Consider the following 27705-nt stretch of genomic DNA (forward strand, 5'->3'; position numbering starts at 1 on the left):
GTGTGTGCATGTATGTGCGTGAGTCGGAGTGTGTCAGGTTAATGACCAGCTCTGCTTTGACCTCTTTGAAGGTCATGTGCCAGTGCTCGTTAGTAGCGTCACCATGGCGATATGTCAGCTGTCAGCACGATGGATAAGGAGCTGACAAAAAGAACAGTGGGGCGGAGGAAGGGATGAATACAGGGGATGGGAAGGAGAGGGAAAAAGAGGGAGGGCGGGAGGACAAGTTCATTTAAATGTGATTCTCATCAGAAGGCCTCTGCCACTCCTCATTAACAAGATACTTATAATTGGCAAGGTTATTGTGGCAAGGTCCAGGCCTCTAGGATAGAGAGTGTGTGTGCATGGCGCAGACGGCCTCACTCTGTGTTTTGTACATGGGGAGGTGCTGACCCCCTCATCATATTGGTCAACCCTGAGGACGAAGCCCCCCTTTCTTCCTCCAGTCCTCCCTCTCTCTCTCTCTCCATTCGCCCGAGAGAGCAGAAGGACTAAACAATACGACAGCTTCAGTTGTATGTCGGCAGCATTAACACAGGTATCAGTGGCTTTGTTTTACCACCATACTGTCGGTGTTGTGATGGGTGATAACCGGCCTACTTAAACTGAATACATTAACATGGGAAGTGGTATCATTTGTCATCATGTAAAACCAGTGTTGTCACCTAGAATCAATTCATTTAAATTATCAAGATCTAAATGTGAAGAACATCAACACAGAAATTGGCATATGAACTTGAATAAGGGTGTTCTTGTTAAGTTGTCATAAAGTCTTGTGCAATAAACATTTTATATCTTTAAAAAAATAGATTGAGTATAATTATGAAGGTGCTTTTTACACAAATCTCGCTCTGCCTACGAGTGCTTGAAGAGCAGTGAGAAGTAGGGCTCTTCTCTTGTCTTTGCAACCAGGCACAGTGAACGATCAAAGCTGACTGAGTATGCCCCTGGATTTCAAAAAAAAAAAATTGCTAACTTGGATGGAAATTTCTGTTTTTTATCAACTGAATGTTCCACTGACATTTGGCTCTGTCTTTTTAAATATTTCAGGTAGAGTTAGGACACAGTGACTGAATGTGACTTAATTTCGTTGAAAGTGCAGCGCTGCAATGTTTGTTCGGTGATTGATCACAGAGGTAGTAATCGATGTGAATGTGTCAGCTGCTGGGGTCTGCTTACATTGGATATACAAACCACTGTCCTGCCGTCAGATTTTCAGAAAAAAAATTTCATTGTCAATAATGAATGTTCTATAGATACTGACAAATAGTAGTACACCCAAAAGACCTCTAGATGGCAGTAGTGTCACATAAATTGCAAGTGCATTGTCGTTTCAAATGTGGAAAGGTGGTCATAGTCTAAGTGGGCAAAATGATCTCACTCAGCTGTCTGATCCACTAAATGACCTATTCTGATTTTGTTTAGCATTCATAGTTGCTTTCTATGGCTCGTACATTTAATTGGGAGGCACGTGGTTCTTAACACCTGCTGTCAGTTGAATAAGAATTCCTGAAGACACTGAAAGATCGTAATTGTGTATAATGTTAAGGAAGGGCTGCCAGTGATGAGGCTATTTTGGCCATAATTTTCAGTAATGATGATCTGAAGTTTCAACTACCGGTACAAAGGGTCAACCAGATTCAAACAAGGAACCAGTCTGAATGGCTGTCAGCAGCATTATGTAAGGTGAAAGGCAGTGGTGATTTTCCTTAATAGCTGTGCTACTATGTCTGTCATGCAGTAATGACTGGTCACTATACACCCCTTACACACACGTACCCACCCCACCTCTTGTACCCTGTTTCTGTAGAAGAGGCCATCATCTCCTTCTCTTTCTTTTTTCTCTCTTGACTTGACTTGTTTTTTTTCCTTCCCTTTCTTTCCCCAGTATAACCAATGAGGCAGGAGCTTCCATCTACAGTGTGAGTCCTGAGGCAGTCAAAGAGATGCCGGACTTGGACCCCAACCTTAGGAGTGCAGGTACACTAGCTAAGCAGCCAGGCTGGTTTTGTCCTCTGATGGTGATGTAAGCAGTTAGCAGATTTTATTCCACCTTCTTACCAGCACCATACAGTATTTTCACATTATCAGTGAATTTTTGGCTTTGCCAGTACGTTCCCTCATATCTCTGTTGCTTTCCTCTGCCTCTCACCCTCTTTCTCTCACTTGCCACCTCTTCCTCACTCACTCCACACACTACATCACTGAAAACACTGCAAAATAAAAAAGAATCACACCGAGTTTTGGAGAACAAATGTTTCCAGCAGACTTCCTCTATAAAAGCCATAAATCAAGTGAGGCTGGATTATTCCTCACTAGTTTCCTGTGGTCAGCAGCACGGAGAGCCATGGAAAGCCATATTTATACCCCTAATGAAAGCCATGAGAAATCTACAGCGTTTGACTTTGGATGGGTATAAAAAGAGGGGGGTGCTGAGGCACGACACTATGGTTACAGATTTGGATTTGGTGACATGGTGTTTTTGTCTGTCTGTTTTGCCTTTGGGGAGTGTGTGTGTTTCTACCTCTGTTTATACGAGTGGCCATGTAACATAGTATGTAGGGAGCTTTGAGTTATGGGCACCCTCCATCTGGCATGTCTGTTGTTGGGACATGTAGGGACACCTAGTGGTGATTTTTCAGGATGGCTGTTTTTTGTGTTTAGCTTATTTCTGTGCTTTCTCTGGTCTGAGACAGATCAAGAGATTAATTGAGAGTGACCACAATGAAATATTAGTCGAAAGTATAGATTGGTTTTCCTAGGCAATTGTAGCTTACTGATTGGCTGTTGCAGTATGGCAGACGAGCTGTGCTGTATCTCCTCAAAATTATTTTGATCTTGCTTTTTTCACCTCACGCTTTGCAACAAAAGCAGCGCAGCCACATCACAGCTGTCCTCCTACCCTGCCAGAATGCTGCACGTCACATTCTTCCACTTCTCCTGAGCGATGTGTCTGTGTCTGAACAGGGCCTACCTCTGTTGTTGCTTTCTTCCTGTCTTCCCATTTTTGCAGTGCTGTGTTTGGCTCATAAATTTTCAATAAGCGCTGGAGAGTTATGCTGGACTCCATTTACAAATCGGGTCCTCTCAGTGAGGGAGGGAGGGAGTCGGAGACAGAATAGATGGAAAGAGTATTGGAGAGTTTTGGTGGTGCACTGAGCAAGGCCAGGGTTGAAACTCCATCCCTCTCTAAATATTATCTCAGGCAGCAGCCTCCCACCGCAGCTAGAGGAGAGAGAGGAGAGGAAAGCCATTGATTCCAGACATACTCTCTCTATTACATCCCATCCCTCGCTTTCTCTGTATCTGTCCATTCTGCCTCAGAAATATGACATGTCCCATGTGGCATGCTACGCTGCTGACCACTAAAATTCAAACATACACAAAATGCACACATGCAAAACAGGGGCAAGCCACTTCACAGGACATTTTGGTCAAACTCTGTTTGTCTATAGAACACGTACCATTAAGTAAATTAGATACCTCTAGAAAGACAGATAAACAGGTGACTACCAGTTTTTGACATGCATTTATTTTCTCAAACATAGGACTGTTTCAGGACAGCATTTAGTCCAACTTTGAAAATAATGAGAAGAATAACAAAGGAAAGCTATGTAAGGTGTTAACACCCACAGCTGGCATGTCCTTTGTCTTTTACAGGGATTTTAGAACAGTTTATTTTGCTGTGTTGTTCTCCCCTTCTCTGTGTGCCTGTGTCTGTTGAGGGGTGATGTCATGTATTATGGTGTGTATATGAGTAAAGTTGTTTGTAATTTCTCTCCTTGTCACTGGGCCCTGCCAGCATATTCATGGAAAAGACATTTGGCTTCATGTGCAGCAGAAGGCTGAAGCCTTACAGGCTCCATCGTAAAAAGCAAACCTTATTTTGGTCAGTGTGTGCTGCATTTGGCCGTTTGCGCAAGTGTGCATAGGCATGGTTAAATTAGTGATTTTAAAGGTTCATGTGTCCAGCATCTATCAGCAAGCTAAATGACAGGTGCAGAGACTCCAGTTGAAAGCCAGCTTTAATTATTATTGTTGGGGGGGGGGGGTGGAGGAATGACAATTAGGCCTGGCCTACCCTCAGGCCAGCACAGTAATATGTGGATAATTTGCATATTCAGTAATTATAAATAATATGGATTTGCATATTCAATAACTGTGATTCAGATAGCAAGTTCATAAAAACACAAACGAGAGGATCTCATGAGACATAGAATCTAATGCCTGCTTCTCCTATATGTGTGTGTGTATGTGTGTATGTATGTGTGTGTATGTGTGTGTGTTTCAACAGTGTCCATTGGAAGACGTGTCCAAGATCCAATGGCTGAGCTCGTGAAGATTGATCCCAAACATATAGGCATTGGAACATACCAGGTAATGGTGTTTCCGTTTTTTTCCTGTTGAGATGCTCATTGTGGATTAGAGCTTATTGTTCCTGGCCAGTGGAACATCTGCTGTGAGCTACACTGAAGCAAAGAGCTGAGCAGACGAGCGTGTGTGAGGATGTTGGTGTAAAAGCACATTAGCAATAAACCATGATTATACACGTGTGTATTATTATTTTATTTGTTTAACCAGGAAAGTTTCTTTTAAGAGAGTCCTGACCAAAATGACAAAAGGGTAATTATAACACACAACCAAAATTCACAGGCGGAACGATAAGAAATGTTTGAACTCATTGTAACTATGATATTTCTCAACAAAACACTAAATCTATAGTTTGGAACATTGCACTCGCCCATTTCATACCCTAAAACACGTTTGTGTTTAAAAACATTCAAGATGACTGGTATGATCTTTTCATTCTGAGCAGTGTTTATGTTCCAGTCTGCTGCTAATTCAGTTATTTTTACTGAGGCTTGTGTATTTCAAGTAAAGAAAGCAGAAACTAGGACTTGAGGCATCAAGGGAAAGTGAGTGAGGGATAGAAGATGTGACAGGACAAATGAGAAAAAGTTAAACAGGTTGAGAGAAGAGAGGCAAGCAGGGAAGTAGATAAACTTGGCCGAGGTCTGTGTCAACAGATGATGTTAAGGCTGACAGCAAATTCAATTAATGGAAGTTCAGGCATGACGTATGTTTGGACATTTGCTTTTGCTTGTGTCCTTGCTGCTCCTTGTCCATATGCGTTCATGTGTGTGCAGAAGAAACAACTGTCAGCCCAGTGTTGATTTTTTTTTTAAGATTTCAACTGTGTGTGTGTGTAGTTTTGTGAGAAAAGCAAGACAAGCATTAGGCCAGTGCGCATACTGTTTAAACCAACTATTAATGCAGTATTGTTCTCCATATATGGTAGATTGTGGAAGTCAAGAGTATGAGAAGATGGAAATAGGGAACAAAACAAAAAAACAAAGGCAGTTTTCCCCTGGGGATATTTTTTCAGCAGTGATGCAGGTCCACAAGCATGTGACACTGGACCTGAGTTTATGCATGTGAGTGGAGAAATAGCTGAAAACGAACTTAGAATTTACTGTTTGAATAGAAGTGTTATTTGTGTGTGATATTGTATATGTAGTAGAGTAGAGCCGGTGGACTCTGCTTGGCCTGAGCGTCCATTTACAACTGCTAGTCTGGTGTTTTTGTAAAGTGCATTAGAAAATTTAGACTGTTTTGTATTTTGTGTGCTTTTGTATGGTGTGTCAGCAGAAAAGACTGTAAATTGCTTACCTTTACTACCCACTTGAGTTTGAAACTCTGGTTATAGAAATGGTAATACATGTTTGTCTTATTATGTCTCAAAGGGCTCTGGAGGCCCAGATAGCCATAGTAATAAATGTCATAGAATGAAATGCCTCAAAACAGAAAATTATTTGAACATAAATTAAAAAAAAAAAAAGATTATGTAAACTTAATCAGTCTTATGGACCCATCTGAAGATTCAAAATATTTTGACTAACAAGATATGTGTACAGGACAAAGTTGCACCAGTTTGGTCTAAGTTTGTACTTCTTTGATATCGGCACCCCATATTATCAGGATACAAATAAAGTCATTCTGATTTGTGCATAAAAATTTGGAAACAACATTTTTGAGAAATGAAACCTTACATTCTGAAGCATAGGCCTCAGCACCGCACTAATATCCTAATGACTCCAAAGTGGTGACTCATTCGTTTTTTGTACAAGCAAAACAAACTTTTTTGCCTCATTAATTCTCAATTTATGAGCATTACACACCAGATAAATAAACTGTGATAACTTGAGAAATAATTAATCCCAGATGTTTGTTTTGCTTGCACAAATACATACAAATTATTCATAAACTGATGACACCACTTTGTTCTCATCAGGTTCGTTTGGGTGTTAATAATTATATGCTTAAAATATTGATATTTAATTGTGTTTAAAATGGCCTGAGTATCAGGGATCTAAGTTAGGTGTTCAGCTCTTGTGGCCACTGTGTTTTGCTAGCTATGTATGATGCAACCAAAAGTGGGTAATGCAAGTCACAGCATCCAGATGATAGATCTAATAAATTATATGATTTATTATTATTATATTTATTTGTCCAATCAGTCCTCCTACATGGACTGAGGGGAAGCCCTATATATCAGGATTATTGAGAGGAAGCTCCTGTACACTGAGCCTGTACACTGAAGTTGAGATTTATTTATACCTTCATCGGTGTCAAAACGTTTTTAACATTTAGCGGTTGAAACTGTGAAACTGTGTGTAAAAATCTCGTCATTTGTTGGTACTGGCTTACAGAGCTGAGCATCCATTTCAGGGCTAACAAGAAAAAGAATGCAGAAAAGAAAGAGCCTCAGCGGACGACCACTCTAAATGACAGGGAGAAGAGGAGGAAGGGGGGTGGGGTTTAAAAAGGACAGCAGAGGGTGACAAAAGTCAAAGGAACGATGAGAAGATTTAAGGTTGAGGGGGGAAAAAATGGAGATTTGAAAGAGAGAGGAGGAGGTCGTAATGTGCAAGTGCTTGTGCGTTTGTATGTGTGGCTTAGTGTGTTAGGTCACAGGCCCGTGTCTCTCATCATGTCCTGACTGGGCTCTCCAGGGTGCCTGGGGTTCTGCACCTCCCTCTCTCAGATCATGTGACTAGGTCAACAAATGATAATATAACCGAGTAAATAAACTCTGGGTGCTGACAGATATGAGATGGGACATCACTTTGACCTGCATGTGAGTTCACACAAATACACACGCACAAGCACACACAAATACACACTATACCCACCCTATCCTTTTAGTTAAAGGGTAAGTGTATGTTCTTGCGTGTGCATACATTTGAATTTGTGTATGTGTGAGAAAAGTGCATACATGTGCATGTGTTTGTGTTTTGTGCGAGTTCTTTTGTGTGATTCATGACACTTTGAGCTTTCTGAAAGTTTATTACCATTAGACTCAAAAAGCATAAGGGCAGATGTAACTCTAGACAGCTGGCACAGCATGCTCTCTCTTTCTATCTCCTCTGCTGGCCCAGTGAGTGACAGCTGAGAGTAAGGAGGAAATGAGCTGAGGGCTAAAAAGGTGAGGGCCATTAAAATCAGATTGGACGTAACTATTGGTGTGGGAACTCGCTTTTCACCACAGCACCACTGGCAGACACGTTTTGCTGAATACTGAATTTTTCCAGATACACGTCTGTTTGAATGGACGGGAAATGTTTATAGCATTTTTTAAATATGAATTGTTGCCTACAATACAGTATATTTAAAGACTCCTGATACTGTAATAGATTTGAGATTAGTTGTATTTATAATTCCGAACACTTATATGTGCAGTCATTTCGGGGGTCCTGGGAGTGTATAATTCGACGTTCAGTGGGCGTGGCCTTTGGACAGCTCCTTCATCTGTCAATCTTTGTGTTGCAATGGTCTGTTGAGTAATCCCCAGGGCTGTGAAACTAACTGCGACTGGAAAATACACACACAGACACACACTGCTGTGTAAGAAAACATTGCCTGCCACCCGGATATTAAAGAAACTGTCACTCTTCCCCTCACCTCTTTCAACCATTCTAATTCTCTCACTCCATTTTTTTTTCCTTTTTTGCTAGAATTGTCCTGCTCTTGTCCCACTAACTTGTTTTCCTCTGCCGTCCTTTCATGCCATGTTGTCTTCTCTCTCTGAAGTGGTACAGCATGTATTGTGGACGTACAGTGTGAGCATGGGATCTTAGAACCTGAACTTTGGTTTTGTTGCTTGTTGTTACAGTGTCAGTTGTTTGAACCAGGAAATTAGAAACTGCGGATAAGGCTGGGCTTGGAAACTACAACCACCATGACTTATTCGAGCCACGGATCAGTTAAGACTGATAACAGTATAGATATTTAAGGGTTGAAAGAACCTGATACCAGTATATCAGCCGTCTTTGCCATGTCTGTGCTCTAATTGTTGACTGATGTGCCAATATCAATATATTTAGGATAAATCAACCTCTAAAATAAGGCTTTATACAATATTGACACTTCACTGTCAGTAACACATGTAATTAGGAGATATGAAATTAGACTTTCAGACCTTGTGGAAAAATAATTTGAAGTTGTTTTATTGCAGCTTAAGGCACTTTTGCACTGACTGGAAAATATCAGGCTGAATTTGAGGTTTGTTTTTTTTTTTTTTTTTTTTTTGTTAACCCACAGCTAGTGCAAGTGATGTCACTTTCACACCCAGGCCACAGTGCCTATAGCTCTTTGTGTGTACAGCCATGCAAGTGTGTATGTCTGCACTTGAGCATGCAACCTTTCATTCCTGAATGGTTGTGCCTACAGGGGAGACAGGAGTAGACAGAGCTGAGAGAAGGAAGGAGAGCGAGAAATGGAGAGATGACAGTGATTGATAGTTCCTGCCTCTCCGATTTTGAGGCGTGGGAAAAGAAATCAGGCTCTTAAAGACTTGATCAGTGGCAGGAGCTGCCAAACATTATCTGCTACTATTTTAATTATTTCCCTTAGGTCCTTTCACAGCATGTGTCTGTGTCTCTGTGTGCTGAGTGAGGTTGTGAGATGAGTCAAACTTGCATCTTTGCCTGTATAATGGATTTACAAAGGCTAATGCCAGTTGTCTACTTACTCAACAATTTATAAAATGTCAGGCTACTTATTCTAGTGCTGCACAGTTTACAGTGAGTGAGGATGTTTGTACTTCAGTGATAAAGTTTGTTAGTAAGTAAACCTTTATTTTTATGGGCACCATCTACTACCAATGCTGTCATGTAAGCATTAGAAAATTAAATTAAAGTGTAGAATAAGTAAGATAAGTTCAGTAAGATTATAAGGAGGACGGAAGCTGAAAAATACTATGAGAAGGAAATAAAAGGGTGTTTTTGGATAGATTATAATGGAAAAATCTGAAATTCAGCTGATCTTAGTTTACACTACTGGGAAAATTATTCTGTAACTTCTGTGCCACAAAAATGCCTAAGTTGCTTCACTTTCTTTCCTTTTTATGTAATGGAATATTTTGTAATACATTTTGCCGAAGTAGTCTAAACAGATTTTATTATAACTTAAAAATCCTGCTCAAGTCACAGTCATTTGTACTTCCTGTGCCTGAAGAGTTCTGATTTTCTCATGCTCTGTTTTGCAGTCCCTCAGGTAGTGTGTGTATGATTGCTTTGCAGGAAGCTCAGAAATAGGCCTCAGGCATTCATGAAAGGTGTTGGAAAAACATAAAACCATCTCCTTGCTGTCATATCACTTTCAGCTGCTGATTTACGACTGGTATTTAACTAATTTAACTATACACTTATTCACACGCACACACACAGACTCTAAGCCAAGCCTACTTTCATGGAACAGTATACAGTATGTTCAAGATGCACTTTGTTAGTTTCTACGTAACCCACTGATTATTTGAAAGTGAAAGATATGTAGTAGTAGTTTCATGTTATCGTTACACCCAAACACCTGCTTCCATTTTTTTTCTTTTTAGAAGTCCCAAATATTTTAGAAGTTTCAAAACACAAGCAAATGCTTGCTGTTTATTAGAACGATTTTAGGTTCAACTCTCATTGGCCAGTGGACCCCACATGAAAAGAATAGAATTACAAAAATAAGCTTAATTTACACGACAGGAGAATAACTGCCTCGTGTCCCAGAGTGAATACAATGAAGAGAGTTTGTAATTATCTTTTAGTTATCCTTCATCCATCATTTACTGTCCTCAGGCTCTTGGTACATGCAGCCACTCTGGCTCCTGCATGGCTCCAGTTGCCAAGCTCTTCGTGGCATCAGTCATAAGCAATATCCCTGTCTACTGTCAGTCTGTAGACAACCGTCATCATTGTCAGTCAACACCTGAACTCACAGCATTTGTTTTGCCTTTCTTTTGCCTCTCTGGCTTTCTTGCTTTCAGGTTTTGCTCTCTCTCTCTCTCTCTCTCTCTCTCTCTCACACTCTCTCTCTCTCTCACACTCTCTCTCTCTCTCTCTCTCTCACTCTCTCTCTCTCTCACACTCTCTCTCTCTCTCTCTCTCTCTCTCTCTCTCTCTCTCTCTGTCTCTGTCTGTCTCTCAAGGTGCAGACAGAAGCACTTTGTTCTTTCTCATTGGTTGGCTGGATTCAGTTGGTTTCTGGCCAATCCAAAGTCAACCTTCACACATACGGATCCAGGCCATTGGCTCTGGATGATTTCTAGGCTTGGGGGTCTGGGCATTGGGAGTGGAGGTGGTATTAAAAATGGAAGGTAGTGTATTCATGGGGTGAAATTAGAGTCTGTACAGTCTGCAAGATGCTCTTATTTAGGTAGGGAGCATGATTTAATTATGATGTTTGTCTGAAAAGCAGTTTTAAGTGTACTGCTAATGTTCCATTTGTTACCTTTTCTTGTGAAAACTTTTGTTGTTAATCTCTCTCTTTCTGTTACTCCGCAGTCTCTCTTTGCCTCCACACCACCCTGCAGTCCTAATTGGGATACTAAGCAAATAACTTAGAGTGACATAGTTATAGAAAACCACAGAGATAAAAAAAAAAGGCAGCAGGTGGAAAGTAAGGTAGGAAATAAGACGTCAGTGAGAAAGCTGTAATTTAAGAGGGAGAACGTAGAGAATGCTTCAGAGTCATCAGAAAAAAGAAATGCTCAACACTTACAGTCATGACAAAGATGATTCTGAATTTTATGGAGTTTGTGATTTCTGACACCCATTAGCTATTTTACCTCGATGATATTAAGGAAAGCAAGAGAGAAGGAGAAAAAGAGATACGAGGACTAAGAGAGAGATAGAAAGACACAGGAGGACATGGTCCATTGGTGCAGTTAGTACCTTTGTAAACTGAGTAGACCGCTATGAGGGCCTCTGCTCTCTGGATGTCAGCACAGACACACATACAGTACTGGATTGTGTCTATGTTTAATAGAGCTAGAATAGAAGTTGCTCATCTTCTTCTATAGTTACTCTCTTCCAGTCTAACTCAGAGACACTGCTCTGAGTATGTCTGTTTCTTAGTCTGATTGTCCTGGTTTTCTGTTCAACCTGTTGCCTCCAAAGAGACCTGCTTTTCTGTGTCTCATCTTTTAGGCCAGGTAACTGTTGTTTCAAAGCCATATCACCTTGGGCTTCTGTAGATTGTACATTTAGGGAAATAAAAGCATTGTACTGCAATTTAATCTGTTTACGTACAATAATCAGTAAATGTAGTTTATCACACACTTGAAGTGAAGCATGAAAAGCCTAATTTTTCACAAATAAATAATACACAAAGAATGAAATAATTTAGTTATATTAAAGTTTGTTATTGCCCAGATCACTTAGATCAACCCTGACAACCTGAATTTTTTTTTTTTTTTAACTTTGGTAATAAATCATACTGAAAGCATGCATATGTCAGTGTTAGCCATTGGATTAAGCCTCAGTTTAAGATTGCATTACTGTATGTTTGTTTTAGCAAAATGAATGGTGGTAATCTCTGCCACAGAAGGAAATCCTGAGCTTCATGTCTTTTAGCGAATCGTTATAGAATCATTAGCAAGCAAGCAAAACCTTATTTGTACTGTGGAGCACATTTCATGGAAAATATAATGTACTTCACAGAAAACCAATAACTTTAAACCAGGGACCTAAAAACCATCACTGTACAACACTGGCCTGGTGTTTGTTACCTGTGTGACCATGTTTTTACCCCCCCCAATTACTTTTCTCTTTAATTGGGTTGGAATTAATATTTAATAAAGTTAAGTTACAGTTTCAGTTCAGTTTTTCCCAGAGCACAGTTATGTACTGTGGCGCACGTGCTCCTCTGTGTTAGCAGTTACAATACCTGAGATCCTCTCGTGCTGCTCCCACCTCTATAAGGTTTCAATAAGAATGTGAGAACACATTCATTGGGGTTTTACAACAGGTTAAAACTCACGCTGCCTTGCACACCTCCACCTTTCTCATGTGAAAACATTATTCTCCGGTGTGACATTACAGGTGATTTCCTCTTTCTACTCTCTGACTGTCTTTATCTCTCACCTCTTCCTATATCCACTCACTGGAAGTCATAAATCTTTCACTCCTAGTTTTATGGCAACTTCTTATTGTTTGGAAAGTTATTTTTATTGTCTCCAAAATGCCTCTGGCTGTATAGTCTCAGCATTCTCACAAAGAATCAGACTGCAGGTCATGTAAGGAGACACCAGGAGTGCTGTACTGTCTTGGTACTACCTCTTCACCTCTCTTTGTCTTTATTTGTTTTCCCCTCTCTACTGAATCACACAGTGCTGATCATCCTGTTTACTGTAGGAAAACGAAAATTGTACGAAATTTAAACAACCTGTTTAGTTGCTGATATTACAGTTATCCATTAAAATAACTTTTAAAGGAAGTGCTTGCCAACAAGATAACTGTAAATGAAACCTGAGCTCATTAAATACAACAATTAGTATTGAATACAGTAATTATGGAGATGTACATCCAGTCATACATTTCTGTAGAAGGTGTTGGGAAAAGTGTTAAGATCATTTATTTAAATAAAAGTACCTAGTGCCACAATCTAAAAATAAATTCTATTACTGAATTAGAGCTATTGCCGTCAGACACATGGCATTTACCTTGTAAAGGACATTGGTCATTTATACCCTAGTATAATGTTACTAAACAACCAGTTTACATCCTGAGTGGTAATACCTCATTTGTTTAATGAGCGAGTGTACCATAGTTGTCACTTTTGCGTTGCTATTGACAAAGAATTAATAAATGTGAAAGGCTGTATTGACATGTTTTGATTAAAACCATCTTTTTTTCCCAGCTCGTGCCAGCTTTTACTTTTACTTTACAGTGTCATGAAGTGTTTCTGAAATTACATGGCGGTTCTTGTTTGATTGCGGATTAGTTCATGCTTTTTATGCTGTAAATACAACTTGTTGACAGCTGTTATCAGCTTTGAAACACAAAACCAGGTTCCCAAAGAGGTGTGTTGCACAACAGCAGAATGAAGGGGAAAATGTGTTTGTGGTCTAATGTGCCAGAAAAAAAAGTTCATCTTTAAATGTACCTGTAATAATAGTGTCTTTAGTGTATGACCTTTCTGCTGTGAAAAGTTAAGTGACTATATAAACGAAGTGCTATAATACTCAATAATGTACACTAAATACCTGAATCTACCTTATGAAATGCATTACTCCAAAGGTTGTTGGCACAGTGTCCTTCCTCTTTGTCCTCTCGGCATCGCTTTTTGGCAACATGACTAGAGGAAAATTTATATCACTGCGTGTGTTTGTCATCAGTGTGCGCTTATCTCATAATTATGATTGTTGTTGACAGCTGTTAAACAGCAATACAGGTTGTTTACTTTTGCAGTTCTCAAGAAGTCACTTAAGTGAAATTCTGAACCACGCGGCAGCTTTTAACATGTACTTCAGGGTGCTTCCTTCAGAGATAACTAACATGTGCTTTGTATATTGTCCCTGTCAAATTAGAAGTGAATGTGATATTCATAATAAAGGACTCTATGTGGCAGTATAGAGAGTATATACCATGGCCTGTCACCCATACATACGTCTGTGTCTCAGTCTGTCTCTCTGTCCTCATCTGTCCTGCTGTGCTGTTATTGCTGACAGAAAAGGGTGCATTTGCTCGCTGGTGTTGTTGTTATCTGTTTACAAGCCAGGGTTTGTTCAGAGCTTGATCATGTTTCAGGACAGCCCATGCTAGTCTCAGTCACGTTTGCACACAACACACACACAAACACACAGCTCAACAGTAGTCTAGTTTAGAGTGTCAGCTAATCCTTCAGCAGTTGCTGAGGCAGCAGTCTCCAGCTGAACTCCTTGGTTATTTGGGCCTGTTCAGCAGCTCAGGGCTTCTGTTTGTCTGGTGGTGACTGTTAGAACTCATAGAATTCCTTAAATCTTATTTTGGTGTTTTGTATATTTCAAGTTTACTTTTGGTAATGTCATTTTTTTTTTTATGTTTGCAAAAAAAAGTTTTTGGTGTTGCTTTATGTTGCTATATCAGCCTCCTGTCCTCGCCTCTCCTGTCATTGTTGGCTGTCCTCCCCGCTCCTTATTAGGAAAAAGATTCTAGCGTTTTGAAAAATAGGTCCTGATTAGTGTTTGATTGGCTGGTGGTTGTGAAGTGTGAAGAGTTCATTTGGCGGATCTTTATCAACAGCAAGCTACAGTAAAAAGAACACTGTGTTAGCAGGAGAGAGAGACCGTTGACAGGCCAAACTAAACATTCGCGCTCTCTGTTCCCTTCTAAGCTCCCTCTGTCTGTCAATCAGCTCAGCTCTCTCTACCTCTCTCTCTCTCACTCTGTTTCTCTTTGCCTCTTACTTGCTGTACTACTTGTCAATCAACATCTTGTGTCATTACCATGACCTGCAGGTCAAACAGCAGAACACTTATTACAGTTAGAGGCTTCTTAAACTCTGCTATGGGAAGTCATTCCTCCCAACTGCAGTCACCATGTACAGTGATTCTCCGGTGTGTCCGGAGAGGGAAACTCCTCTCCTCCTTTTCCTTGTAACAGGACAGACTGCTCATCTGGACTTTTTATCACATTATGTGTCACAGCTGTTATATATATCAGATTAATCTGATCTTTCAAGCTTTTCTGTTTATATATGCTCTAGACTCGCACTAATGTACAGTGTGTTACAGTATATTATATTACCACCATTGTACAGTGTGTATTCAGCACACAGTATAGCTATGGGCCTGTCTTTAGTGTCTATTGGTTTTCCATTTTTTTCGATTTATTTTTTTATTTTTATGCTTTATTCAGTCTGTTTAGTTGTTGTGTAGAATTTAGCTTTAAACTGTGCTGCATGTTATTTGCTTACCTCATTGTTTTTGTCATTTATGTGAAGTGGCTGCTGCAGAACTGTAGTTTTTTGGAATTAAGTTCTCTGTGGATTCATGTGTTCTCTATTTTTGTATCGATCTGTCGATCGAGCGTTCACATGCAGTGTGGATTATGTAAAGTCCATTAAAAAGTTTGTAATAAAACATACTGGGTGGACGTGTTTGGATGAAGATATGACAAAAGATTACAGCATTGCTCCTGTAAAAGGCAACATTAGAAAAAACTCAAACCACTGAAATTGCTAAAGAGAACTCATGTGTTTTAAAGCAGGAGGCAACTTTCTTGCCCTGTGCAACAGATGAAAGCGGTAATTAAATGTTGTTTTCTCTGCTAACAGTTTCTAAATTTGTGTTTCTAGCATGATGTGACAGCCGGAGCTCTGAAGGCGGCGCTGGATGGTGTGGTGCAGGAGTGTGTGAGCTTTGTGGGGGTGGACATCAACATGTGCTCCGAGACGCTGATGAGGTAGACGACACATAAAGACACATATATATATGTCCTCGTAAACAAGTGCATGTGTGCAGACGAGCACTTTCTCCTCCACACACATGCAAATTTTGAAACGGAGATGAAGGAGGTCTCAGACCTCTGACATACTTTCCCTTCGCAGTCACAACATGGCAAAGCTTCATTCACACTTGTGCACAGGCGCATGCTAGATGCGCACGCACATACACACACACACACAAACACAGATGGTCTGCCAGCTTTCTGTTTAGACTAATGCTTCACACCCTGGCCTCACTTACTGGGCTGACTGGAATCAACAGAGGGGATTAGGCAAGGTAGACATACACACATACACATAGAAACACGCAATCAGAAAAAGCAAACATTCACATACATGTATTCATATTGTGACAAATATCTCTGGCAGAGTTCTGTGCATGCATACACTTATTTACTCTGACATGTGCAGCACATACACTCAAAAGTACAGGAAGTGCACAAATTTGATATATACACATATTTGGAGTAGACACAAACAGAATGAAATGAGCTGGCATTAGCTGCAAGGCAGGCATCAGGTCATCTGTTTACCTGTCTGCTCTGCAAGTGAGCTTTTTCCACTTCTGCCAGAAGTTATGCTGCACACACATACGTACATTAAACACACACAGACGTGTTGATGACTGAGGTATTATGTGAAGTGTTGACATAGCAGTGTGTTTTAGCGTGAGTGAGTCACTGTGGACATTAACAGAGCAGGCTTAATTGAGTTTCAGATCACCTCTCTTCTTCTCTCGGCCAAAACTGCACAAATACACTGGCTAAATATTGGCTTGTGTGTCCTTTGTGAGTGTTTCCCCTGCTTGTTGAAATGCCAGGTCATGGTCTGCACAATCTTCTCCTCTCTTGTTTGTATATTATAGAAATCTGATGTGGACAGTGTGGACAAGAAAATGTTACACAGTGGTTTGTTATTAGTGATGCTGTAGATATTTCATTTTGAAACCAAACTTTGGTTTTACCCTCAATTTATTTTATTGCTGTAAGGTTTTCTCACAGTAGCATCCCATGTAGAACAGAGACCTCGGAAATAAACAGATCTTTGACAGAACGGAAGCCTCTTGGTTTACTTGAGGCACACTCACACCATACCAAGGATGCAGTTAAAATGCCTTTATTAATTAGGGTAAATCTAAGTAAACAAACAAACAAAAAAAAAACAACCATGTGAGTCAAAACCAATTGCTGTTTGTCATATATCTTTTATATGCCCTAAACAATAAAGACATTTTAGCTACCTCCTTGGCTTGGTGTGTGTGTGTCCAAAGCCCAGAGGCTTCCCTTCGTTTACCACTGACAAGAGCACCTTCCATTCACCTGGGGTGAACTACTTCATAACCACCAGTGAGCACCCAGTAGTTCTCATCGTTGCCTTTGGATAAACAGACCTTTGTTGTTTTGTCTCCCAGGCACGTAGCAGGCCTGAATGTGGGCCGGGCGCGGAATATTGCAGAGTGGAGAGAGCAGAATGGTCCCTTCATCAACAGGGAGCAACTCAAACTGGTCAAAGGCATGGGGCCCAAAACCTACCAGCAGTGTGCCGGCTTCATTAGAATCAACCCTCAAACCCTACACAGGTAAATATGCGCACAAATGCATAGACACAAACAGGCACACACACACTCTGATTCTGCAGAAATTGCTGAAAAAACATATTTTCTCAATTAAATTAAGTGGTATCTGACTAATTTTACTTTAATTTGCCCAGGTTTTGAGTTTTTTTTTTTTTTTTTTTTTTTTTTATCTCTATCTATCCTTTTCTTGTCGGCAGTGCCAAATCCTCACCTCACCCTGTACCAGCGGTGACAGTGAAACCAGCGGCTAAGAGGGGCAAAGGAAAGGCTTGTGTCAATATACCAACCTCATTTAACCCCCTGGACCAGACCTGTATACACCCCGAGTCCTACCATGTGGCACAGAGGTACAGTACACACAAACCTACTCACACACACACATACTTGTTCAGCAGCCTACCCCACTGCCCAAAGCATGTTCGGCCTGAGATGGAGTTGATTTTGACACGGTCTCATATGGGGCTGGTTATAGTGGTGGAGCACTCTGATTTGATTTACACAGACATGGGATACAAGAGAGGAGGCATTGGCTTTGTATGCGTGTACGTCTGTGTGTGTGTGTCCTTGTGTGAGAAATGATTGTTAGCGCTGCTGATGCTGATATCAAAAGCACATTGAACATCTGCCCAAACCTCTATATCCTGTGTGTGTGTCAGTGAGAGAGAGAGAGAGAGGGAGGGGTGGACAGAGAGAGAGAGAGAGAGAGAGAGAGGGAGGGAGGGAGGGAGAGAGGGATAGAGAGGGGTGGACCTTCTCTGCTACAGCTGTAGTCACTCAACTGTGTTTAGTCTACATAAGTTCTGACACTAGTGGCTCTAAGCATCGCTCCCTCACGTTGATGCGCCTTTAATGGCCTCAGTGCATGTGTGTGGGTGGATATGTCTCTATGTGCACATGTGAAGATAGATTGATGTCGCTTGTATGAAACTGTGTTCTTGCTTGTCTTTCCTACTTCAGCTAAGTGACCATGCGTGTTTGTGGGTTTATGTGTCTGCGTGTTCAATACAGACTGTATTGTACAGTCGTTCATCAGAGAGCTGTTGGGGTCAAAGGTTTAAAAAGACTCTTAAAATGAGAGAAGACAAATTACTAGCTCCTTCTTTTTTAATAAATCCTTTAGTCCTTTTTTCTATCTTTTTATCTGTTCCTTTCTTCTCTTTTTCCCCAAATCCACAAAGCTTATGTTTCTGTTTCATTCGTATTTTCTGGGTAGACACCTTTCTTGCTCTTATCCATCCATCCAGTTCTCTCTCTCTCTCTCTCTCTCTCTCTCTCTCTCTCTCTCTCTCTCTCTCTCTTTCACTCTCGTCTTCTTCCATCAGTCAAGACTGGAGTTAAACTGACAGTTTTATCTGATGATAAATCCAAACCTAACAAGAAAAATTGACAGTTTCAAGAGAAAAATTTCATTGATGCATGCAACAATAGAAATGTGGGTATTACATTGTATAAAGAAAATCACTATAGGAATCTACTCTTTAGTTTAGTGTTTATTTTATTATATTGTGTCTTATTTTGTAGCCCACAACACATTTCAACTGGTTAATTTGTATATTAAGTATCCTTATATATATGTTTTTTTCTCTCCCACTCCATGATTAAGTCTCTCTCCAGTTTCTCGCCAGTCTACTTATCGTTCTCAGCTTTTATATTTTGCCTGCCGTTCTGAATTCCTAACCCTGCGTTGGCAAATGTATCCGTTGTTATGACTATGTGATAATCCCAGTCTGGGAATTTACTCAATTCAGTGCTGATTGATTTCTCACTTGATACACATATATTTTGTAATGGTCTCAATTCTACAAACTCTTGCAGAATTTGAGAGACCTATATATTTTTTAAGAACATCCCAAAGTGTGTCTTGTGGTTTTACAGTATGTCACATCCCTCTTTAAATGTTAACTATGATGGACGGCAGGAAAAACCGTGCGTGTCAGCATTTACTCTTCCCTGGAGTTTCAACAGCCTGGTGTAGTTTTGATGCAGCAGAAAATAAATCACCTGGGACTGAGCTTTAAATCCGGGCGTATGCCATGCCATCGTATGTGGTGACTGTGTAGTTGTACCTGATTTGGTGTCTCCTCAAATAAGCCCTCAGAGTACATCTGCAGTGTTTGGACTTTGATTTATCTGTTGAACTGTCTTGGTGAGTTTTATTATAATTCATAGAAACTGATTAATTAATTTACAGTAAAAAGATTGCATGGTACTTAACAGTGTTTGGAGGCTTTCCTCTCCTTGCAATGAGTTTTTGTGTCATTTTTTTTTTTCAGTCCATTTTATATTTTCAAAGTGAAACTTTCTTGAAACTCTCTGAAAAACTTTCTTCTTCTTCTTTCACTAATTAGTATATTGGAATGATTTAACCCCTGTCTAAATGAAAAGTCTCAAACTGGGCAGAGTGTTAGATGTGCAGACATCACTGAGACGCCTCACTGCTCTTCTCACATCCTCACCAACAACAGCTCAGGGCGGGAGGTATGGAGGGAGGATTGTGGAGGAATGCTGTTTGTGTGTGTGTGTCTTTATGGTGTATAAGGAATATCATGTTCATCACATTAGAGAAACTGGATCCTCCATTACTGCTCACAGCCCACTCATCATCTCCTTTTTGTAACCATATACAACACACACATGCAAGCAAGCAAGAACACAAAGGCACAATTTGTCCACCGTCGTTTCAGACATAGTAGGATTTATTTGTTTAAGAGCAAACATTCTGTAAAGAATGTTAATATTCAGATTTCACATCAAAATATCAATGAAGCATATTGTGTTACTCTGGTATGAGACGCAGGGGTTCAACTCCATGACGAATATTTCTCTGATATGTAGTCGGGGCCCAATATTTCTATAATACAAGGCAGAGTGGGCCCTTGCTGTGGGCCTGGATAAAATCTATATCCTAGCCCACCCAACCCCACATTCACACATATGCACACCACATATGCACACACAGTGTTGGCCGTAATTAAATGAGTATGAACCCAACAGTTGTGGCCTCTTGACTCCTGGTACCCCTTAAATACTAACATACAGCACTGAAAAATGAGATGGGCAACACACACACACACACACCTGAAAGTAGAACCCACCACCCACCAAAACCATTGGAAGATCCAGAGCCAGAATGCAGACTGCTCTTAATTCAGCACTCCTTCCACTCTTCTCTCCTCTCTCTTCTTGTCATATGTTAAATAATTTTTGTCGCTTGTAGGTGAAAGGGATGTTCTTAATGTGACTTGTAAACTGGTTTAGCAGTTTGACTTTCCAATGTTATAAGTGGAGAAAAGCTTGCACTTCTGTCCCTGCATTTATAAACAGTATTTTAAGTTGGTTAAAGCCCCAGCTGCTAAATTTCCAGTAAGATGATGAGTCTCTATCAATGTCTGTAAAGAATTTTAAAAAATGAGACATGAGACTTAAAACATACTCCCTCCTGGGCTGCAGGTGACCACCCAACAAAACATACTCCTGCTGACTTTCTTAAAAAAGATTTACCAGCCTTCTGTCCCTTAAAGATGAACTTTTTTGGTATTTGGACACAGTAGAGAAAGATGGGAAATATTTTGTGCAAGAGAGAGGAAGAGGGATGACCCTCAACAAAGATCCCAGGCTGGATACAAACCAAGGGGGGTATGTGGTATGTGTCTTAGACCTCTAGGCCACCAAGACACAAATTTTTTTTTTGCTGTAAAGAGATATATGGTTGGAAAGTTAAGAAGCCTAGGGAGACACAGGAGAGAAGATCCTAGTGTTAGACAGGCATCCATTTTGGTCCAAAGGTGCTGTTTCCTCACCACTAAGCCATTTCTGGCACATGCTAAGCTACTATTTTGTACTGATCTGGCTTGCTGGCGTTGAGGGATTGATTCCGCTTGTCTCCCTCTTTTGGATGCTAGACGGTGACTTCGTTGGCAGGGGCCTCTCCACACACAGCTGTCTCACACATAGTTTGTACACAAGCCGTGTCGCGTTACATCCGCACTGTCCCAGTAACTGCCAAATGAGCATTTCTGCACAACATTGTGTATGAATCAACTTTGTGTGTATGTCCACCTGTTGTGTCCATCATGGGGGGGGGGACAGCTGCGGAGTCTGTTTGGCGTCAGGCTGCCAGTGAGCGACATCCATCATGGACGCTACCCAGCTGGTCCACACATGAATACATGCATAGAGGCAAATGCATTCATATCTATCACCAACTGTGGAAAGTGCCTACTGTAAATAATTTATGCACAATATGCACACACACGCACTCAGAAACACACATCTTACATTTTTTCCATAACCCCTATTTGCAACTCTGGCTCTCGTGCCAGCTTGTCTGTTTAGCTTGTAGACTAGCTAATTAGCTTGGATTTAATTCTCAGGCTCTGTGAATTTTAATTGGTGCAATCTGACTTACTGTCTAGACATTTTGGAGGTGGGACATCCTGCTGAAATAAAGAGATGTAAGGAGATTTTTCCAAGAAGTTGACGGACAGACGAGCAGTCCAACCTTTGCAAAGTGGGGGCAGTTTCCTGAGACAAGGTGTCAGGGCGTTTACAGCCCACTGTGGATTTACCTGATTTACTAGGGGGTGAAATAAATGTGGGTATTTTTGCGTGTGTTTTTCAGAACAGAAAGCGCAGTCTCTGCAGCTCATGACTTTGTGTGTAATTATTCTCACACCTCTCCTCCCCCCTCTCCTTTCCCTCTCCTCCCTCTCACTTTACCTGCCTGAGCTCAGCTTCTTTCCCTTCTTCCTATTCCTTTGCTGTTCTCATCTTTTATCTTCTCTTTTTTGACTTCTCTTCTGTTCTTTTCCTCATCATTCTTCCCTGTCTATCATCACTTTCCCCCCCTCCTTTCTCCCCTTCCTCCCACCTTTTTTCTTACTCCATCCCTCACAGACCCAGGTACTCTCCCTCAGTCAGTAAAGAATGTGGTGCTTTAGCCCAACTGCTTTGACCCACTACGTAAACTTGTATGCGCAAATACACAAAAAGTGGTTTGTTTAGTTGTTGTCTGTTTTTGTTTTTTGTTTTTTTGTTTTTTGTTGTTGTTGTTGTTGTTTTAAAAGTTTAATTTTGACGCGCTGCTCTGTATTTTACATATCTCCAGATTTCTGTCCCTCATTGGTGGGAGTGCAGACCAGATTGGGAGCGTAGGCCTGCAACAGTGTGTGGAGAACAAGGTTAAGACCAGCAGTGTCGAGGAACTGGCCAGGACAGTGGACACCACACCTGAGACCCTCAAACTCATCATAGATGGCCTCACGCAGCCCCCTGGGTTTGACATAAGACAAAGTAAGACTCCTGCCGATCACAGCCACACAGAAATACTGATATCAGCTCATTTTTGTGACACAGTGTAGGAAAATAATCAAAACTGAATCTTGCTCTTCAGAATCAGAATCAGAAAACTTTATTGCTAGGTATGTTACACATACAAGGAATTTGCCATGGTGTTGTTGGTGTAAAAACAGAAGATAATAAAAATATAAAATAAAAAAGAAAGAAAGAAAGTATTAAGAGAAGGATAAAAAAAAAAAGTACTAAGAAAAGGTCAATCTGTACAAATAATGTGCAAATCTGTACAATAATGTGCAAAACACAAAACACAAAGTACGATCATTGAGGTAAAGTGTGTGACGTTGACAGTGGGATTAAAATCCCGGAGGAACACAAACACAGAGAACAGGAATACATATAAAAATGAATCCCATGTATTTTCAAAAATCGCAAAGATGAAAAAATACAGCATATGCATTTATGCAAACAACATTTACACAGATCGTGTAGATCGTGAAAGGAATTAAACAGTTTTAATGCATTTAGGTGCCATGCCTTGTTATCACAGTTTCAGTTAATAGAAAATCAAATCGAGCAAAACAGTTGAACTCTTTTTTTCCTCTCTGTTTCCCCGACAAAAAACTATCAGTGTTTTTCTTCATATAAATTTCATAGACACACATATATACAACCTAGCAGCCGCAGTAACTTCTCTTAGTCTCTCATCTTTCCGTCATAATGTCCTTTATAGGTCTCAACTGACTGATAGAAGGTTGAATTTGTATTTGTCCAGTTCTTTGACTGGTTTGCTAGTTACAACACATTCTGACTTTTCTTGTGCCTTTATTATAATAGGCATATCTTGGCTGTGTAACTTGATAGGATCTGACAGTGCTGTGGCTTCCTCCCTGTAGCCTAACAATGCAAGCAGTGCGTTTCTGACAGGGTGTGATGGGTCCAGCAGACTGTGTTGTTGGACTGAATGTCTATTACAGACACACACACATACATACACAAATACACAAAGACCTCTGTTTTTCTCCTTAATCTCCTGCTCTTGAGTTCAGGCACACATAAATGCACCAAAAAAAAAAAAAAATCATAAACAGTCACTAACCTTTAGATTTTCAGCAGTTTTGTAGTTGCTCATGTTCCCTTTCTGCAGAAGAATTTGTGTCATATCTCTCTCGCTTTCTCTTTTTCTTCATCTATATTCTGGAAAAGGTATATGAAATACAAGAGCAGTTATATAAGTAACAGTCTGACTGTATAACTGCAAAAAAAAAAAAAAAAAAACCTTGTCAGGTAAATGAATGAACTTGGGCCTAAAAAGTGTCTGATTTCCAGACTGGTCGGTTAAATACAAAATCATTCCTGTGCCTTATTACCAGGCTGTCCTTTTTCATACAGTTTTATATGGAGAGGAAGAAAGTAAAGCCTGGATACCCAGTTAGTGCTGGCTAACTCTTCTTAAAATTAAGGAACGCAGCTTCAAGGTTCATTCTCAGGTTGGCCCTATTCGGTTGCAGCACACCATGTTTGGCCTCCTAGCCTGCGCTCAGCTGAGTAAACAGATGGGCCGAGGCTACCGCATGAAATCAGTGCTGTGGGGAGGATAATTGGACCGGACTATTTCCTGGGGCGCGAGCCTTCCTTGTTTGTGTTAATGCTACAGAAAGGAAAAAGATCTCTCATGAGCAGGCCAAGTGGAAAGTGGGGTAGAACAGAATGCTGAGAAATGTGGAAGTATGCAGACACAAGTATTTGGTTACTGCTGGAAATATAATATCTGTTTGTCATTTCTGCCCCACCCCCTCCCATTTTCCCGCATCCCCATTTTCCTGTTTCTCCTCCCAAACATTTGTGCTAGCTGCCACCCAGACCAGATTTTTCCATAGATCCATAGATTTTGATATTCTCTGTCTTCATGTTTCTTTGCCATCCCCAGATTTTGGGCAGGCGGACTTTAAACGGGGCATTGTGTCGATGAGTGATCTGCGGGTGGGTGCGGTTCTGACGGGCCGCGTGGAGAACACTGCTCTGTTTGGGGCGTTTGTAGATATCGGTGTTGGTCGCTCAGGCCTCATCCACAAGAGCAACATCACCTTGGACAAAGTGCCTGTCAGCCAGCGCCGCCGCAGCCTGGCTCTGGGACCAGGAGAACGGGTGGAGGTACGGGTCCTGAATGTGGACCTTCAGAGGGGACGGATCGGCCTGGACCTGATCAGAGTTCTAGAATAGAGTCACATAATCCCCATTATTTTGAGGGCTTACAATTTTCAATCTGCAGTTCCTGCATTTTTTTCTGCAAAAATGGTTCAAACATACTGAATACTATTCAACTCAGAACAGCAGTTACAGTTTTTTTTTTTGTTTTTTTTTTGTTTCTGGCCATCAACTTCCTGGCTAGCTATGAGTACACACAGTGTGTAAGTGACTGTTAAAAGAGACTCTGATGGGACTGCTCATTCAGATGAAACTCATGAGATTTGCACTTTAGCAGCAGTTGTAGTAGTAATACTTCGATATTGTTCACATACTTTAATAGCTGCATTTAGTTTCAGCTCATGTTTTGTACTGTTGTAAACAGTTTATCAAGACACGTTTTTGCATTTGTGTTATTCAAAGTGGACTTTACATTCATTGTTGTAACTTAAACCAGTTGAAGGACTCATGTTAATTAAATGAGGTCAAAATGAGGTTTTGACATCAAAAATATTTCCTGTATACTTTGTGATCTTGATGTTAAATTTCTCAAAATGAAGAACTCAGCCAATTACACAGTTAGCAGTGGGATCTAATTCACACTGGAGAAGAGGGACATGGATGAGAGTGGAAAAGAGGGATAATGGAAAGAAACAGGGAGAAAAGGAAGGTTGGAGAAATAGCAACGGATGTGTGAAGTGATGGAATGGAGGAAGAAGATACCAGTTAAAGATTAAGTTTTTCTTCCAGACAACAGGAAGATGTGAAAAAAAAAACAAAAACAGAATGAGTGGGCTGGAAGGGGGATAGGCAGAGACAGGGAGAGGAGAAGGAGGAGGGAGTCTTTCTATCTTTCAGACTGCAATAAAGCCTGAAGGCTTTTTAGGCATTGTCCCAGACACAATTATCCCAGGACACACACACACACTCTAATCAGCTGCTTCAAAATTAATCCCAGACTCCCCATCCACATTATCTAATTTGTTTGTGTTCATGAAACTGGAATAAATAAAAAGAAAAAAAAACATAAAATATGTTCTGAGAAGGCCTGAGGTCCCTGTGCTAAACCTTATACTGAATGCAGAATACCTAATCACTGTTAGTGCTGCTGCTTCACTATCTCCCCTTGGGAAAACAATGGAATATATTCTAGACACATAAACACAAAGAGATGTTCGATCGAGATTAATCAGAAGTGGCAGTTTGCTTAGCAATGGTCTGAGAAAGCTACACACACATTCAGACCAGATTCACGTACTGGATTTCATTGTCTTTCTTTACGCACCATTTTTTTGAAAGGAATTTCATTTTCTAATCAAGGTGCCTTATTTTATTTGACGTTAACTCCCTTTGTCATTTTGTTGTCTTTTATTTCTTTTGATCTCATGTATTGTAGCTTTGCCCAGTCTCTTGTTTTAATGTTTCCAGTGTTCCTTCTTTTTTTTTTTCTCTCTTGGGGAACACATGTATTCGTGCAAGTTAACACAGCTCCCCTCAGCATCATTCCTGCTTTTCCCACCTTTAATTTTCCTCCCTCTACTAAACGTGAGTGCACAGATGGGACAGGCAATCTGGCAGCTGCTGCCCCTTGGAGTTTTTGTCAAACACTGACCAGTAATGAGCCTGTGATAAGAAGCAGAGCGACTGCGGGAGTAGTTGTGTAGTTCTCTGTTATCCTTTGCTGCACTGTTTCTCAGCTGTTGTGTTATGGATTGAGCTCAGGTGTGCCTTGAGGTTTTGGTGAAATGTGAAGGAAATTGATGGTAAGCAAGCTACTAAGTGAATGTCTCACACACACACTCACACACTCATGACATATCTAGCTGTTTGTTGTTTCACGAGTCCTAACCTATTAAAAGTCAAGTTAACAAAGAAAAATATCCCAAGTGTTCCCGCAGGGCTCCCTTTCATCATCTTTTGTTCGAGATCCAGCCATGGAGACGCAGGTGGATACAAAGTCATCTTAACTTTTTTTTGCACACCGAAGCAGAGAGAATGGTTCTTGCAGCTAGCACATGCGTCCTGCTAAGCGAACACTGAGTAGAGAATATAACTTTCTCTGTTGATCTCTGATTTCTCAGACCACCTCTCAAAAACACAAGAGCAAAAGTCTAAAGCAACAACCCCTAAAGGCTGCTGTGCTTATTATGTGGCTGCTTTAGTTTCAGATTCAGTATTTAAAAATGTATTTGAATGTTGAATGTGCTGTATGTGTCTATACAGCACATATAGACAGCAATGTGTAAGAGTGAGCTTATGGCTCATGACTATGACTTTGACAGAATAAGCATAGAAGATGCACCTGTTGTTTTTAACCCACATAACCCACTAGCTGCACTGGCTAAAAGTGATGTGGTAAATAGACTGGCAGCATTTAGAGCACCTGCTATCTAAAAGTAAAGTGGGGGAGTATTATACCTCTAGTCACAGCCGCCATTTCTCAGATGTCTGTGCTGTGAAGACTCTCTTTTCTATTTTCTTTTGTGTTGTTCCATGGCTGCGATTGCCACAGTGTGATTGCGGTGATTAGTGCTGGTTTCTCTTTCCAACAGAAAATAACTCCAGGTTAGCGGTGTGACCACTGACATCAATATGGTCTCCCTACGGCTACAGATGTAAGTTTTGTGAAAAAAAACTATTCTCTATGGTTTACACACCCCATTGTTTGGCAAACTCCCTGTAGCTTCTCTGAATGCAGAACAGTGAGCTACAACCAACTCCCTACTGATTCGAACTTTTCAGCGATCTTGTCTGTGTACTTCTAACACATATCCAAAGTTTTGCAATGTAATAGATTTCTTCTTCGAATATTGTCTTTTTTAACGGTCTTTAGTTTCATCTGCTAGTTTCAGTTATATTAAGTTTTACATGACTGCATTGAACTTGGAGTT

The 27705-nt window shown here is 40.6% G+C and overlaps 1 protein-coding gene across 1 annotated transcript in view; it reads left to right on the forward strand.

Annotated features, from left to right (window-relative positions):
• Nucleotides 1–24963, forward strand: part of srbd1 (S1 RNA binding domain 1) — a 47490-nt gene extending 22527 nt beyond the window's left edge. The window contains exons 15-21 of the mRNA XM_041049048.1: nucleotides 1889–1980; nucleotides 4295–4377; nucleotides 15607–15713; nucleotides 17168–17335; nucleotides 17530–17679; nucleotides 22440–22624; nucleotides 24558–24963. Of these exons, the coding sequence (XP_040904982.1) occupies nucleotides 1889–1980; nucleotides 4295–4377; nucleotides 15607–15713; nucleotides 17168–17335; nucleotides 17530–17679; nucleotides 22440–22624; nucleotides 24558–24850 (1078 nt within the window). The 3' untranslated portion in view covers nucleotides 24851–24963. The remainder of the gene's footprint in view (nucleotides 1–1888; nucleotides 1981–4294; nucleotides 4378–15606; nucleotides 15714–17167; nucleotides 17336–17529; nucleotides 17680–22439; nucleotides 22625–24557) is intronic.
• The last annotated feature ends 2742 nt before the right edge of the window (nucleotides 24964–27705 follow it).

Source organism: Toxotes jaculatrix, chromosome 11 (genome assembly GCF_017976425.1).
Source record: "Toxotes jaculatrix isolate fToxJac2 chromosome 11, fToxJac2.pri, whole genome shotgun sequence".
Lineage (NCBI taxonomy): Eukaryota > Metazoa > Chordata > Actinopteri > Toxotidae > Toxotes > Toxotes jaculatrix.